This window comes from Poecile atricapillus, chromosome 8 (genome assembly GCF_030490865.1).
Source record: "Poecile atricapillus isolate bPoeAtr1 chromosome 8, bPoeAtr1.hap1, whole genome shotgun sequence".
NCBI lineage: Eukaryota > Metazoa > Chordata > Aves > Passeriformes > Paridae > Poecile > Poecile atricapillus.
In genome coordinates, this window is record NC_081256.1 from 26132823 (window position 1) to 26150245 (window position 17423).

General features: G+C 50.5%; 1 protein-coding gene and 1 long non-coding RNA gene across 2 annotated transcripts in view; one reads left to right on the top strand and one right to left on the bottom strand.

Moving 5' to 3' along the window:
- Positions 1–6103: 6103 nt before the first annotated feature.
- Positions 6104–17423, bottom strand: part of LEKR1 (leucine, glutamate and lysine rich 1) — a 36289-nt gene continuing 24969 nt past the window's right edge. Inside the window, exons 8-12 of the mRNA XM_058844397.1 lie at positions 17019–17222; positions 15927–15990; positions 12281–12433; positions 10943–11242; positions 6104–8746 (exon numbers count right to left, since the gene is read on the bottom strand). Coding sequence (XP_058700380.1) covers positions 8468–8746; positions 10943–11242; positions 12281–12433; positions 15927–15990; positions 17019–17222 — 1000 coding nt within the window. The 3' untranslated portion in view covers positions 6104–8467. The remainder of the gene's footprint in view (positions 8747–10942; positions 11243–12280; positions 12434–15926; positions 15991–17018; positions 17223–17423) is intronic.
- LOC131581766 (uncharacterized) lies at positions 11142–15812 on the top strand. The gene is made up of 4 exons (XR_009278144.1): positions 11142–11246; positions 11670–11724; positions 12350–12421; positions 15335–15812. It is a non-coding gene; the product is annotated as an uncharacterized LOC131581766 (long non-coding RNA).

The following is a 17423-nucleotide window of genomic DNA, read 5'->3' on the forward strand; positions in this document are numbered from 1 at the left end:
ATCCCAAACCCACCCTGGATCCTGCAGGTGAGAGGTGTTTGCTCTCCTGCTCAGGTCCCAAAATGCCTCTCCCGTTGCTGCTGGGGCTGGGTCCTTCCCGTGCCGAGCCCAGGGAGGGAGCAAAGCCGAGCAGAAGCTCCGGGGTTGGTGCATCCCTGCCCCCTGTCCTGCTGGGGCCCCTTGGAAATGCAGAAATGGAATTGCATGTTCTGGAGGAGGAAAAGATGAAATTGTTGCTTTCTGTTTCTTGGTTACCGGTGGTTTTCAGTCTGTAACAACAGTTTCGTGTGTGTTGCGTTCAGGAAAATGTTTGTTGCTATGGAAATTGAAGGAGGTTTTTTCCCCCAGGCAGGAATGCCCAGAGCAGAGAGAAATCCCTGGGTTTGGAGGAGCAGCAGCACTGCCTTGGCTTTGGGCTTTGTTTGGAGTGAGCCTGGCTTTGTGTGACCCCTCTGCTTCCAGAGCTTCCCTTCCTGAGCAGCTGGGGGTGTGGGACAGCTCCTGCTCCCCCGGCAGCCGGGCAGGGAGCTCAGGGGGGGCTCCATGGGGAAAAGTGCCCGGGCAGGGGGGGCCCTGGAGCCCAGCAGGGCTGGGATGAGCAGGAGCTGATCCTGAGCAGGAGCAGCAGGTCCCAGGTGCTGTCACAGCCCCCAGGCTCTGTGGGTTCAGCAGGGGCACAAGGGACCCCTGAATGCCCCATTCCCTGCAGGGCACCACACCTGAACTGTCCCTGCACCACAGCTCCTGCCTCTCCCAACACTTGCAAGTATCCCTGAATTTTGAATTTTCCCTGTGTTGTCATGGAGCTCTGAGTGACAAATGAATCGTTTGACAGGGCTGATGGACTTCAAGCCCCCGTGCTGCCCTCCAGGAGACACCTGAGGCTGCACTCTGCTCCTCTCTCAGTAGCTGAGACAATTTTCCTGGGAAATGTGGAGGATTCCTGCCCTGGGTGATGCTGCAGCCTCTGGCACACTGCTGGAAACCAGGAGCTGCCACTGGGCTCTGAACATCTGGGAAATGTCCCAGCCTGTTCTCCTTGAGCACGGGCTTTGCCTGGGTGGCTTTCACCCCCCAGAATTGCTTTTTCTCTGGAAAAAGAGGATTTTGTTAAACTTCTTCTACTAATTTTCAACAAAAACATGCAAAGATTTCAAGGTATTTCATCCAAACTGTTCTGTCTGTCCTTTCAGGTTTATTAGAGATACTGGAAGGAAGAGCATGGACCAGGAGCTTTGAATGTTTTGGGAAGAGAAAAAAAGAACAATCAGAGAATATTTGTGATGGAAATTGTCCCTACAGGTCCCTCTCAAGGCTTCAATCAGCCCCAAACCCACAGGTGAGTGGCAGCAGGTGAGGTGATCCCCTTTTCCAGGGAATCTCTCCCTGGTTGCTGCTCCTGCCAGGAGATGCTCATGAAATCCAGGATTTCACATCAGGCCGAGTCTGTGACTGTCCTGTCCAAGCTCCTTAGGGCAGGAAGCAAAAACCCTCCTGGCCAGGCTGGCAATCACATCCCCCTTTGGAAAAAGCAAAGGAAGCAGCTTTCCATGCCCTCCTCCTGCCTGGCCACAGCCCAGCAGGGCCATTAAAACAAAAAGTTCAAATCAGTAAAGCTGGCCCCAAGAAAACGTCTTTATATTCCAGTGGAAGGAAAAAACTTGGCAAAAAGGGACCATTTTTGTCCCAGGATGGAGAATCCTCCTGGATGGGTTTGCTGGAGAGAGCAGGGGGCTCGTGGCCCCACCCTGCAGACACATCCCAGCTTCCCCATCCCCTGGGGCTCCGGGGGTGCTGTGTCCCCCTCATTCCCGGGATTCTGTGTCCCCCTCATTCCCGGGATTCTGTGTCCCCCTCATTCCCGGGATTCTGTGTCCCCCTCATTCCCGGGATTCTGTGTCCCCACCATTCCTGGGATTCTGTGTCCCCCATCATTCCCAGGGATTCTGTGTCCCCCTCATTCCCGGGATTCTGTGTCCCCCTCATTCCCAGGGATTCTGTGTCCCCCTCATTCCCGGGATTCTGTGTCCCCCTCATTCCCAGGGATTCTGTGTCCCCCTCATTCCCGGGATTCTGTGTCCCCCTCATTCCCGGGATTCTGTGTCCCCCTCATTCCCGGGATTCTGTGTCCCCCTCATTCCTGGGATTCTGTGTCCCCACCATTCCTGGGATTCTGTGTCCCCCATCATTCCCAGGGGTTCCCTGCCCCTTATTCCCGGATTCCCTGTCCCTCATTCCCATGGATTCCCTGTCCCTCATTCCCGGATTCCCTGTCCCTCATTCCCGGATTTTCTGCCCCTCATTCCCATGGATTCCTTGTCCCTCATTCCCGGGATTCCCTGTCCCTCATTCCCGGGATTCCCTGTCCCTCATTCCCGGATTCCCTGTCCCTCATTCCCATGGATTCCCTGTCCCTCATTCCCATGGATTCCCTGTCCCTCATTCCCGGATTCCCTGTCCCTCATTCCCGGGATTCCCTGCTCCTCATTCCCATGGATTCCCTGTCCCTCATTCCCGGATTCCCTGTCCCTCATTCCCATGGATTCCCTGTCCCTCATTCCCGGGATTCCCTGTCCCTCATTCCCGGATTCCCTGCTCCTCATTCCCGGGATTCCGAGCTGCTCCCGCTGCCGTTCTGGGTTCTCTCTGTAGGTGGAAGTGTTGCCGAGCCCAGCGGAGCTCCCGGCTCTGCCAAAAGCCACCAAAGACGAGGAGGGGACAAATGTCCTGTCCCGGGCCATGGGGACAGAGCAGCCCCGGGGTCACACCTGGGCCAAACGCCCGAATTCCAGCCCTGGGAGCTGGGGATGGATCAAAGCATCAACCCCAGGAGTGACCCCAAAGGGGCCGAGTGACCCCAAAGGGGAGGGAACGTGGGGGTTCCGAGCCTGAGCTGCTCCAGGGCCTGGCACAGGAGCTGTGGCTGCCCCATCCCTGGAATGCTCCAGAGCCAGGAGGGGAAATCCACAGCAAAGTGATCTTAAACCAGGAAATCCACAGCAAAGTGATCTTAAACCAGGAAATCCACAGCAAAGTGATCTTAAACCGGGAAATCCACAGCAAAGTGATCTTAAACCAGGAAATCCACAGCAAAGCCATCTTAAACTGGGTGAACCTCCCCAAAGGCCCTCACAGATTTAATTACCCCTGTTCAGGGCTTGCTGCAGCTTCCCAAAATTCCCTGGTGATTCGGGACCCCAGGTTTGTGTGGAGCAATCCAGAGCTGAGACTCAAATGCCTGAGGTCCCATTTTAAAGTGATTTACAGGGTGAGAAGTTGAGGTTTTATTCAGAGCCTGAAGGTTTTTCTGTGCCTCAACACCTCTAAAAAAGGAAACACTTTCAGCATCTTTCTGCCAGTTGGGGATGGTTCCAGGTTTTCCCCCACGCTGAGGGGACACCTGCTCTGAGGACACAGAGCTGTGTCACTGTGGGGTGACAGTGACTGGAACAGGACACAGGGGAGAGGCTGGGGCTGTCACCCTGTCCCTCCCAAGGGAATTAAACCCTCCAAGGGCAGAGAGCTCCCTCCTTCTCCCTGCTCAGCATCCCCCAGGTGCTGCTCCAGCTTGGGAGCCCTGGAGAGTCCCACAGCAGAATTCCATCCTTTTATCCTCCACGGGCAGGGTGAGAGCTCAGTAGTGCTCTGCCACCAGGGACACGGCAAGAACGAGCAGAGATGTTCTCTCTGCCATCCAGCTCTGGTCAGGGAGCTCTGGCTGCCCTCCCTGATGGACACAGGATTGCCTGGGGCTGGTTTTTGTTTCAGGACTCCTGGAGGGTTCCCCGGTCAGAGTGAAGCCAAGGCTGGAACACAAAGGGGACACAAAGGCAGCGCTGCCACCCTGCCCTGCCCTGCTCCCCTCACACGCCCCAGAGCAGCAGAGTGTCCTCACCCACCCTTCCAAACCCCATCCATGGCAGGGACACCTCCCACTGCTCCCAACATCCCAACATCCAGCCCTGCCTTGGGCACTGCCAGGGATCCAGGGGCACCCCGAGCACTGAGTGTCCTGCTCGAGCTCTCAGGCTCGTGGGGATCATCAGCTTAAAGATCCCAGAGTCATTTTCCCTGGCTGAGGCTGAGGGATCCCTGGAGATTTTTGTCTTCTGGGATCTGTGCTCCTCCTCCACACGTCCTGCTCTGTGCCAGGGTTTTTGCTCTCCTGTTATTTCAGGCACTGGCTTTGGATTAAATGCTCGTGATCTGAACCCTGAGCTGTGCTGTGATCCTGGGGAGGGGATGTTCCACAGATCCAGGGGAGGGGATGTTCCACAGATCCAGGGGAGAAGTTGTTCCACAGATCCTGGGGAGAAGCTGTTCCACAGATCCAGGGGAGGGGATGTTCCACAGATCCTGGGGAGAAGCTGTTCCACAGCCCTCCTGCTCAGCCCTGCCCTGCTGTGGGGTCAGGTACACACAGATCCTGTCCCGATGGAAGTCCTGTGGACAAGGGACTGTTTCCCTGTCAGATGGATCTCCAGCAGGTTTGGAACATCCTTGCCCAGAGCCATCCAGAGGAAAGGATTTCTGTGGATTTCTGTGGATTTCTGTGGATTTCTGTGGATTTCTGTGGATTTCTGTGGATTTCTGTGGATTTCTGTGAACACAGAAAACCCTGAAAAATCCAGACAATCCACAGAAAATCCTGGTCTCCAGAACCAACCTTTCATGCAGAGAAATCCAAGTTCTCCCTGTGTCCAGCCTGAACAGGTGAATTTGTGCCTCATCCAACTCCAGCTACTGCTTCCATCACCCTCCAAGGAGGTGCTGGGGTTCTTTTTAGCAGGAATCTACAAAAACTCCCCCCAAAGCAGAGCAGCAAACAGAATGGAGCTGGCAGCCACCGAGGCCTTGCTGCTACTTGGTTACACCCACAGTGCCCATAAATCCTCTCCACGCCTGAGCCTTCCCCGACGCCTTCCAGCTGTTCCTGAGGATCCTTTTTTGGGTCCTTTTCCCCAAAGGCACATGTGGTTCTTTGTTGGGAACTTTATGGTGATTAAAATGACCTCTCAGTCGTGGTAAATTAAAACAAAGGCTGCAGCCAGCACAGGAAACAGCTGGGGAGAGGATGCTGGAACGGATTTCCATAAAAGCCAATGATTCATGGAAATGTTCAGTGAGCGGGGTCAGCCTCGGGCTCCTGGGGAGTTTCTTCCCAATGAGATTCCCGAGCCAGCCCTGCCCCACCCGGCATTCCCGAATTCCCAGCCCCCAGCACCAGCCTGGAGAGGAGCAGAGGGAACTCCCAAAATCCATCCTGGGGGATGCTACAGCCCCAATTTCACTGCCAGTGAAATGCTGCTCAGCTGCCCTGGATGGGATCCAGGAGAGGACAATTCCCGTGTCACAGGACACAGGGAATGGCTCCCAGTGCCAGAGGGCAGGGCTGGATGGGATTTTGGGAAGGAATTTTTCCCTGGGATGGAATTCCCAGAGCAGCTGGGGCTGTCCCTGGATCCCTGGCAGTGCCCAAGGCCAGGCTGGATGGGTTTGGAGCCTCTGGGACAGTGGGAGATGTCCCTGCTGTGGGTGGGGCAGCACTGGAGGGGATTTAATGTCCTTCCAACTCAGCCCAGTCTGTGAGGATGGTGATGGTGAAGGACATTTGAGCAGGACAGAGCGTGATCCTCCAGCAGGAAGAAGAACCTGCTGCATTCTGTGGCTGTCCAGGATCCTTTCCTTGTGCTCACAGGTTCCTTCCAGGACTCTTTCCCGGAGCTCAAAGCAGGTTCTGCTCCCTGGAGCCTGCCCAGACCAAACCACTTCCCATGGCCCATAAATCAGGAGCTGGAAAATCCCCTTTGGGGCTCTGGCTTCAGCCTCTCCTGCAGCACAGGGCTGCTCCCAACAGGACATTTTCCATGGATTTTCCTGCAGCACAGGGCTGCTCCCAACAGGACATTTTCCATGGATTTTCCTGCAGCACAGGGCTGCTCCCAACAGGACATTTTCCATGGATTTTCCCCACCCACTTTGAATGACTCAAGCACGGGGGCTCCGCTGCTGCCCAGGGATCCTCCCTGGCTGCCCCTCCAGGGGAGGGAATTTTCCTCTCCCTCCCACCGAGACTTTCCCACATGTCAGCCCTTCCCTCCCCTCTGCTTATTCCCCTTTTCCCTGTGCTCATTCCGTGCTCATTCCCCAGTGCCTGAGTCCTGCTGATCTCTGTAGGGAACAGAAGGAACCCAGGGCCTGGAAAAGTGGGGAAGTGGATTCAGAGACACCCTGGGCAAACCCCTCAGTGGAAGGGTCTCCATCCCCCTGAGGGGGCACCTGGACCCATCCCTGGGTTCCCTGGGAAGGAGCAGAGTCCCAGCCTGGCACTGAGCCTGTCCCAGCTTGGGTGGGATCCCAGAGCCAAGGAGAAGAGTCCATGGGAGCTGCCATGACCTGGGAACAGCTCCCAGGGCAACGCCACATGCTCCACACAAAGTATATTTCTTTAGATTAAAATTATAATGAATTATAACTAATTATTACTATCACTTATATTAAAATCCCCTCAAGATTAATCTCAGGCAGTGCCCTTTTTCTTATCCCACCCAGATGAGTTCTGTCCTGTGCTGTGAGGATGAAACCCCTGGATTAGTGTTTCACACCTTCTCAGCTGTTTGGGGTTTGTTCTTCCTTCAGCAGGACAATCTCAACCACCTGTAACCACCGAGGACAAAATCCAACAGGGAATTTTCATGATGGAAATAAGGGCCTGTTTTAAATAACTAAAAATGCAGCTGTAGGGGGCTGTCTGAGAAAGGAAATCTCCCCAATTTCATTATCCTGCTCTTATTTTGGTATTGAAAATGCACAGCACAAAGAAAGACAGTCAGGTTTTTATTCTGATTAATACATTTTAATGATCTGTGGCATTGGTTTCTATTTCCATGCACTTTTAACACTGCTTAGGAACTAAGATGCTTTTTCCTGCAGTCCAATTTCTTCTTTTGTAGAAAAACTCCATCTGCAAGGCACAGTCGGGATCCCAGATCCTACACACACCTCAGAGCAAGGTCTAGTGATGATCCCAGCTTTGGTTTGTGGTATCCCAGCGGGAATGAAGTGATATCCATGGCAAGCTGTGCATGGCCAGTGCTGATCCCATCTCCTGCTGAAGGAGCAGCAGGACCAGAGGCTGAACAACACATTTTGGGCAACTTCAGGTGGGAAAAGGATGAGCCACACTGAGGCACAGGCTGAGATTCCATGGCCTCCTCTTGTCCCTGGTCACCTGGGAGCAGGGATGGATCCCCAGCAAGGTGAGCAAGGAGGGGTTTGGCCGTGGATCGTGTCTGGGGCTCACACAGAGCATCAGAACCATCCCAGCAGCTCCATTTCCCTCTCTGGCACAGGGATTGATCCCTCCTGGGGAGGCTCAGGCCTGGAGGAGCTCACTCCAGAGCAGGCAGCACCCCCAGCCCTGCCAGAGGCAAACTGAAGCCTTTGCAGTGCCATGGGATGTTTTATCCAAGGGAAGGGCTGGAATGCTGCCACAGCAGGGCAGGATCCACAGGGACAGGCTTGTCTGGGCTGGAGCTTTGTTTGGCTTTGCCTCGTGCCACGAGTCCTGGAGTGCAAGGTCCCTGACACCACTCCTGCAAGAACTTCCTGCAGGAAGTTGGATTTCCTAAAATTTCAGGGCTGTAATGAGGTGTCCATGTCCTCTGTGGCACTTTGTGCTGCTGCCTTTCATCCCACCATGGAAAACACTTGGGAAACTTTCCTTGACATGGTGAGATTGGTTAAATTCTTTTCAAAGCCAGTAAAAAAGGGTCCCTGACATTTCCATATTTTGTTTACTGCTTAGCAGCAGGAGCTCTGGGTTCTGGGAGGGAGGGGGAGAAGGGAAATATTTGTTCTGGACTTGGTTTGGATCCAGGACCTGGCCACTCCCTCATGCCAGAGCCATGATCCCGTTCCTGCTCCTGTGATTTTACTGCTGCTCCTCCCTGGCCACGCTCCCCCCTTACTCCAGCTGCTGCTCCAGGACACAGACAGGGGGACAAGAGCCCAGGTTTGAAATGATGGAATCGTGGAATCACAGACTGGTTTGGGTTGGAGGGGACCTCAAAGCTCATCCAGTTCCACCTTCCCTGTCCCAGGCTGCTCCAAGCCCCATCCATCCTGATCCTGTGATTCTGGGCCATTATTCCCTGCCCAGAGCCTTGGAACGGGATGAACTCTAAGGTCCCTTCCAACCCAAACCTTCTGGGATCCAGGGATTCTCTGATTTCAGTCCCACTCCTTGAAGATGTGCTGCTCTTTGTGCTCCACTTGGAGAGACTCTTTTTACTTTTCTCACCTTGAAATTGCACCCAGCATTTAATTACACCATGAATAAATTAATAGACAGATAAAAATTATTGCATCAAAAATAAATAAAAATTTAACCGGATTTTAAATGGTAGGAACGGATGAGTTGGGCCGGTGTTCTTTGGATGTCGGGATGTTTTTCCAGGCGGAGCTGTCAGAGCTGGCTCGGCCGGCGCCGCATCCCGGCGGGGACCCGGCCCCGGGGCTCGCTCAGCGGGGCCGCCCTTCCCTTGACGGGATCCAGGGATTCGTGCCGGAGGCTCCGGGCAGCCCTGGCCGCTCCCGAGGGCCCGGAGAGGCGGAGATCCCCGGCCGGGAGGGTCCCGCTGAGCCTCCGCAGCTCCAGCACCTGCTCCCGAGCCCGGCCCAGCGCCGCCGTCAGCTCGAAGCGCTCCTCGCACTCCCGGCGCACCGTGTCCTGCAGCAGGGAATTCTGCAAAGAGAGAAACACCGGGAATGCTTCATCTCTTCATCTATCACACCTGGACACCCCTGGGACACTGCTCCATCACCCCGGGACACCCCTGGGACACTGCTCCATCACACCTGGGACACCCCTGGGACACTGCTCCATCACACCTGGGACACCCCTGGGACACTGCTCCATCACACCTGGGACACCGTGTCCTGCAGCAGGGAATTCTGCAAAGAGAAAAACACCGGGAATGCTTCATCTCTTCATCTATCACACCTGGACACCCCTGGGACACTGCTCCATCACCCCCTGGGACACTGCCCCTGGACACCGTGTCCTGCAGCAGGGAATTCTGCAAAGAGAGAAACACCTGGACACCCCTGGGACACTGCTCCATCACCCCTGGGACACTGCTCAATCACACCTGGACACCCCTGGACACTGCCCCTGCAGCAGGGAATTCTGCAAAGAGAGAAACACCGGGAATGCTGCACCCATCACCCCTGGGACACTGCTCCATCACCCCTGGACACCCCTGGGACACTGCTCCATCACCCCTGGGACACTGCCCCTGGACACCGTGTCCTGCAGCAGGGAATTCTGCAAAGAGAGAAACACCGGGAATGCTGCATCCATCACCCCTGGACACCCCTGGGACACTGCCCCTGGGACACCGTGTCCTGCAGCAGGGAATTCTGCAGAGAAATACCGGGAATGCTGCATCCATCACCCCTGGACACTGCCCCTGGACACCGTGTCCTGCAGCAGGGAATTCTGCAAAGAGAGAAACACCGGGAATGCTGCACCCATCACCCCTGGGACACTGCTCCATCACACCTGGACACCCCTGGGACACTGCTCCATCACACCTGGGACACCGTGTCCTGCAGCAGGGAATTCTGCAAAGAGAAATACCGGGAATGCTGCACCCATCACCCCTGGACACCCCTGGACACTGCCCCTGCAGCAGGGAATTCTGCAAAGAGAGAAACACCGGGAATGCTGCATCCATCACCCCGGGACACTCCTGGGACACTGCCCCTGCAGCAAGGAATTCTGCGAAGAGAGAAACACCGGGAATGCTGCACCCATCACCCCGGGACACCCCTGGGACACTGCTCCATCACCCCTGGGACACCGTGTCCTGCAGCAGGGAATTCTGCAAAGAGAGAAACACCGGGAATGCTGCACCCATCACTCCTGGACACCCCCAGGACAGGAACCGCCCCTCATTGTCCTTCTGCTCCCTCAGGAGCCGGTGGGAAATGGCAGGGAGGTGCTCAGGAGGAATTGCTGCTCCTGCCCGGCTGGGAAAGGTGGGAATGCTGCTCTTGGGAAGGAAAGGCAACGCTGGACAGAGGTTGGTGCTGCTTTTCCCTGGAACCCTGTGCAGAGGGAGAGCAGAGCCTGCACGGATCATGGGAGCAGCTATGAACAGGTGGAATCCTGGAATCCCTCATGGGAAGCCCATGGAGCCCTCTCGTCCCAGCACTGCCCCTCTATCCCACATCCCCATCCTTGGGGATGGGCACACCCCCACTGGAATTCCACTCACACCTGTCCCAACCTTCCCAAGGAATAAATCACTGCCAACCCCAGCACTAAATCACTTGGAAGAGTTTTATTTTCCCTGTTGACCAATTCCTTCTCCTGCCACTGGACATTCCAGCCTAATCTTATCTGCAGTCCCTGACTCCACATTTCCCATGGAGCAGCTCTCTCCTCCCTTCCCATTATATTCCAAGCATTCAGAAAATGTTTGTGGTCAGAATATCCATCAGTTGAACTTCTCGTTGCATTTAATTCATTTTTATGCATTCCTGAGTTAGGGAACGTGGCTGCACTGGTAGGAGCTGGGACACCAGTTCAAGGAATGGGAAATATCCGTGTCTTCTACTCTAAAAACTGGGAATTCTTCATTGTTTACCCATGTTTGGGCAGTGGGACGTGAGGCTACAGACTAAGAAAGGCCCTGCAGGACCTGAAAAATAGATATATTCTCCTGTAAAATTCTAATTTAAAATCAAGCATTTGCTGAATTAAAAATTCCCATCTTTTGTGATCTAGCATGTTTAGGGAATGATGATGGATTTGTCTGAGAAATCTTTGCATTTCAAGGGATTTTCTGGTCTGAAACACAGAGCTTTGGATGATTTTAGAAATCACATGTCTCCAAGTAAAAATAACCAGGCATTTCCTGGGACCTGTTCCTACCTCCTCTTGAACTTGGCTCAAACTGTGAATCAGCTGTGTCTTCTCCTGGGTTAATTTTTCCAGTTCATCTGACTTGTGCTTGATTTCTTTCCTCAGTTTATCCAGGAATGATTCACTGTTGCTCTTTTCCATGGTCAGCTGGAATTCAAGCTCACTGATGAGCCTTTTGAGGCTCTGGATTTCTTTTTCCTTGTCTCCATCCTTCTCTGCCAGCTTCATTTGGGCATCTTGGAGCTTCTTCTCCAGAATTTCCGTCTCCATCCTCAAGCTCTTGGTGGCACTGGATATTAAACCTGGGATCTGGGTGAGATCAGACAGGAATTAATCTCCACTCTAAATATGGAGAATTAATAGCAGACAAATGTTGGCTTGAAGAAAAAAAAACCAACAAATTTAAACTTGCAGGTCCTCAGAGAGAGAGAAAAAAAAGCTCTGAATTTACATAATTCCCTCAGAGGACAGCAGAGAGCTGTAAATTAATCACCACTCACTGAGAACACAGAGATTAATTAGTGTGTTCAAGATCAAACACAGACATTGAGGTAAAAAAGGGAAAATTTAACTTCAAGTTAAATTTACTGCAAGACAGGGTTTCCTCAGGGTTTAAAAATCATGGTTAAATATTTGCCAAGTGAACAAAGCCAGACTTATTTTCAGCTCTAAATCACAATGTCCCAGACTTTAAATAACAAATAGAACCTCATCACATTCCTTTTTATTTTTCCAGATTTCTCCCATTTTCTCAGGAATTGGATCAAACCTTTTGAAAATTTAGGTTACAGGTACAATTTCTCAATTCTTGTATAAAATTTGAGGAGGATCTGGAGCTCCCAAACCCCCGTGGTGTCAGCACCAGTCCAGCCCAGTCAGCCTTTACTGGCCACTCACCCTGGAGCTGCTGGGTTCCCTTGGGTGGGATTGTGGCACCTCATCACAGCCTGAAACAGTCCCAAGCTTTTAAAAAATGATGATGTCAGATTAAATGTAATTAACAACTCTGGGGACATAGATGGAGTTTTGGTGGTGAAAATATGAGATGAGAAAGAACTTCCACACCAATTAACTTGACCTGGAATAGTCATTTTCAGCCTGATAATTAAAAAACCTAAATCTCCTAAGGCTGGGGAAAAGCACTGTGTTATCCAGAGAGAGGATGACACACAGGGTATTATTATTATTATTATGATTTTTATTATTGATTTTTATTATTATTATTATTATTATTGTTGTTGTTGTTGTTGTTGTTGTTGTTATTATTATTATTATTATTCCTTCACATTCCCATTTTTTAGTTTTCTGTGATGTTCTGGCACAGGTTTCCTCTCGAGCATTGCACACCTTCTGCTGCAGCTCCTCGTGTTCTCTCTGGTATTTTGTGATCAGTTCCTGCTGTTTTTGTCTCTCCAGGTCCAGTTCCACTCTGGCCTCTTCCCTGACTTTCAGAATTGCTTCTTTGTGCCGAGCCTCCCCTTTGGCCAGGTCCATTTCCAGCTGGGGGACAAGAGGGGGTCAGTGGGGATGGGATGGGAAATGGGATGGGATCCATGGGATGGGAAATGGGATGGGATGGGATGGGAAATGGGATAGGATGGGATCCATGGGATGGGAAATGGGATAGGATGGGATCCATGGGATGGGAAATGGGATAGGAAATGGGATGGGATGGGATGGGATCCATGGGATGGGATGGGATGGGATGGGATGGGATGGGATGGGATGGGATGGGATGGGATGGGATGGGATGGGATGGGATCCATGGGATGGGATGGGATGGGATGGGATGGGATGGGATGGGAAATGGGATGGGATCCATGGGATGGGATCCATGGGATGGGATCCATGGGATGGGATGGGATCCATGGGATGGGATGGGATGGGATCCATGGGATGGGATGGGATGGGAAATGGGATGGGATCCATGGGATGGGATCCATGGGATGGGATGGGAAATGGGATGGGATCCATGGGATGGGATGGGATGGGATCCATGGGATGGGATGGGATGGGATCCATGGGATGGGATGGGAAATGGGATGGGATCCATGGGATGGATGGGAAATGGGATGAGAAATGGGATGGGAAATGGGATGGGATCCATGGGATGGGATGGGATGGGATCCATGGGATGGGATGGGATGGGATCCATGGGATGGGATGGGAAATGGGATGGGATCCATGGGATGGATGGGAAATGGGATGAGAAATGGGATGGGAAATGGGATGGGATCCATGGGATGGGATGGGAAATGGGATGGGATATGGGATGGGATGGGATGGGATCCATGGGATGGATGGGAAATGGGATGGGATCCATGGGATGGGATGGGATGGATCTTAAATCCCACCCAGTGCCACCCCTGCCATGGCAGGGACACCTCCCACTGTCCCAGCTGCTCCCAGTGTCCAGCCTGGCCTTGGGCACTGCCAGGGATCCAGGGGCAGCCCCAGCTGCTCTGGGAATTCCAGCCCAGCCAGGAATTCCCAATTCCCAATCTCCCATCCATCCCTGCCCTCTGGCACTGGGAGCCATTCCCTGGCTCCTGTCCCTCTATCCCTTGTCCCCAGACCCTCTCCAGCTCTCCTGGAGCCCCTTCAGGCCCTGGAAGGTCACAATAAGCTCATCCCAGACCCTTCTCCAGGTTGGAATATTGGGTGACACTTCCCAGTCCTTACAGCATCTCCAATAATTCTCATTATCGATTCAAATCTGAAAATTCAGCCATAAATTCCCCAGCAGCAAACTCTGGATTCTGGAGGAAACCCTGAAGGCTGCAATACTTCTCCTAAGCCAGGGTTCCTAACCCTATTCCCTTTGTGCAGCTGATTCTGATGGATTTTATTGCAGCAGGCTGAGAGCACAACAGGAACATTAAATGCACAACACAAACCTCATTACTTCAAATGATTAAAAGCACAAAAGCCCACAATGAGCTTAATTACAATTATCTAATTCCTCACTTTATTATGAGCAGAAGGATAATAAATCTCCCTGATGTCTTTAGGGGGAAAAGAGAAACTGGAAATATTTTCACTATTTTTTAAACCAAAATATACCAAATTCTGGGTGTGGAATAAATGCAAATCCCCCACTAAATTACAGCTTTAAAATTGCTGTATTTGTAAGATGCTCAAATTAGACTCTTATTATTTATTTTTTTATAATTATTTTTATATTCTATCTATATAATATATTTCTATATTCTATCTATATTCTTAGATGGGAGTTGGGATTCTGAACATAAATCCCCAAATTTATTCTATTCCCAAATTAACTCTACCTGTTATTATAGATCCTGATCACTTGCTGGAGCCTCCTTGACTCCAAAGACTTAAAAAAAAAAAGGCAACACAAAAACCTGAGCTCATTCAAAACATTTCACATTTAATATCTGAAATTAATAAAGCTGAGAACCAGAAAAGGAAATAAAGTCCAGGTTGATGTTCCCAGAGAGCAGAATGGCCACTAATTGATTTAAAGCCACTTACACACCCCTCATTAATTAATATTTTAAAGATCCTGATGATAAATGTGTGGATCCATCTTTTCAGGAGGAATTTCTCCATGGAAAGGGGGGTTCAGGGAAGGATTGGGTCACTCCTGGAGGTGTCCAAGGAAGGACTGGACGTGGCACTCAGGGGTTTGGTTGGACTCCATGATCTTGGGGAACTTTTCCAACCTAAATAATCCTGGCATCCCATAAATATGGTGTGTTCCAATGGAGTAATTTCTTGAATTATTCCCTAAAAGTGATTTTTTTTGTTGTTGTTCCACTAAAACAATTTCAGGTTTATATAGATTTTAAACAGAAAACAGCACCAGAGACCCTCTGGTGCTCTGCAGTGGCCCAAAGCAAAGGCAACGTTGTCACTTTGTCACTTTGTTGATTTTTTTGGCTACTGAGCAGAATTCTGGGGCCTTGCTGTGGCTGCATTTTAATGGCTCTGACACCAAAGCTGAAATTCCTCCCTCTCCCTCCCACCAATCTTTATCTTCTCATGTCAGGCTGGAAACACTCTGTGATTATGGAGCCAGAGTGATCCCCCCCACCCAAATTATATCCTGTGACAGGGAAGGGAAGGGCTTCCCAAAGAAATGTAACTGATCCTAATTGCTACCAGTGCCCAAGTTTTCCTAGCACTAAATAAAGCTTTCAGACACTGAAACTAAAAATACAGTAATTTCAGTCACCAATTATGTGAGGTTTAAATCAGAGTTAAATTTAAGTCAGAGTTATTGTTCAACTCTGCTTTTAAATTTTCCTTCACAGAAACACTTGTTTTTAATTTCTTATTCTTTTTAATATATATTTTTTATTCTTTTTTTTAATACATAAATATATTTTTATTTCTTATTCTTTTTAATATATGAATGCATTTTTATTTCTTACTCAGTTCAGGGTTTTTTGGTGCTCATGGGAGAAAGCTCCAGATGAAAACACGGTTGACATGGTGACAGTCATTTATGGGAAACAGCTTCCCAAATGCCACTGGAAGAGGCTGGCAGGAGAACTCCTTGGACAAAGGATATTCTGGACAAGCTGTGGCTGTCCCTGCATCCCTGGCAGTGTCCCTGGGCAGGGCCTGGAGCAGCCTGGGATGGTGGAAGGTCCCTGCCCATGGCAGGGGGGGCTTTGGGGCTCCTTCCAACCCAAACCAGTCTGGGATCCTGTGATTCCATCAACTGCAGCAAACATTAAATGTCTTTTTGGAAACAGGAGGCTCCCCAAAACACACTTTTCCCTGTGAATTTGGGGGTCTGAGGCTCCAGCAGACCCAGAGGTCAAAGGCAGCAAGATTTGTGTGTTCCTGATGGAATTTTTGGCTGAGCTGCTTCCACAGCAGTCTGTGTATGATTCCATGACTGCACCACATGTGGCACTGGAGGAGATCATTCCCTGCTTTCCTGTGCCCTCTGTGAAGCTGAAACCCCCCAAAGCAGAGCCCCCAGAGTCACCTTGTCCCTCCAGGAGTCCTCGCTCCTCACCTTCTGCCTCAGCGCCTCCTGCAGCTGCTCCGTCCTGCTCTGCTGGGACACCAGCAGCAGCTCCCTAAAAACACAAAAATTCCACGTAAATCTGGGCTCTGCCCACACTGCTGGAATTCCCTTTCCTTGCAATGAAGTCCTGCTTGTCCTTGCCCATACGGAATCTCCACTACACCCTCAGCTGCCTCCTGAATTTTAAAGAAAATACCATACTTGATCTTCCACCTCAAATGGTGTTTTAATACTTCTTTGATATTTCTCGAAACAAATTTCAAAGAACACAGAGAAACTTAAAATATTCCAACCAGAAGTTGTATTTCATGAACTTGGAATATTAAGATCATTAATTTAAAAATTGTAATGGGTTTGGAATGAAAACCCCTGAGTGCTTTCTGTCGTTCAAGGTACTGTTTGTGATGTGGGGTTTGTAGGGCAAGACTCCTGGAGAGGTTAAATTCCTGTCACTGATGTTCTTAACAACTTGTCCACCTCAAAAATGCCTCAGTATTCCCTCAGCCAGGGTCTTGGACAGGATCTGGTATTTGGGGAGGTGTGAGAGCAGCTTCCCAGCAGTTCAGGCTGGCTCTGAAGGGTCTCAGCTGTGAACAAAGCTGCCCTTGTCCCTGGGATTGCTTTTGAGTTGTGCAAAATAAAGCACTGTGCTTCTGAGGGCTCTTTTCCCTGCAATGGGATCGAGCTTCAGTGCCTTTGCTTTGGACTCACCAACCTGAATCCATCTTTTTTTAATTCCCTGCAGGAGAATCTCCATCTCCAGTTTTATTTCTGACAGCCACTGGCTTGTTTTCAGCACTTAAAAAGTGTCAGGAGGCACCAATTGTTCTGCATTTCAGGGGTTTGAATATTCTCTGCACCTTTAGCACAAAGAGCAGCTGAACAGCTGCAGAAATCGGGGTTTGGGGCTCAGATTAAACTCAAGATGAAGCCCTGCAGTCCAAGCAAAACTTCTCCTATTTTGTAAAAGTACTTTTTCCTCTTCCATCCAAGTTTTGTCTGTCCTGTAAGAATTTAAAAACGACCTCTAAAATCTCTGGGATTTTCAGGAGCACCTGAGTCCAGCTCAGCTCCCTTTACCTTTCCTGTTTCAGCATCAGCACCTCCTGCTCTGTTTGGCTCAGCAGAGCTTTAAGGGTTTCCAGCTCACTCTCTGATCTCCCAGTTCTTCTTTTCAGATCTTCTTCTTTCCTTTCTTTCTCAGCCACTTCCTCCTGTAAATGTTTGCAGACTTGTTGGCAAATGAGAAGGGATTCCTCCTTTTCCTTCAGCTCTTTCATAAGTCTACAGATGAAACAAAGGAGTGGCAGCATTGTAGTTACTATATTCTTATTTATAGACAAAAATTATAATGCCTGGGAAATAAAATATTGGCCAGAACTCCATGTGATCTTTATGAAGTAAAATTTACTGACTTGACAGAAAAAATTTAAAATGTATTGCATAAAAATGGCATTAAACTAATAAAATCTTTGCTGTCATTGC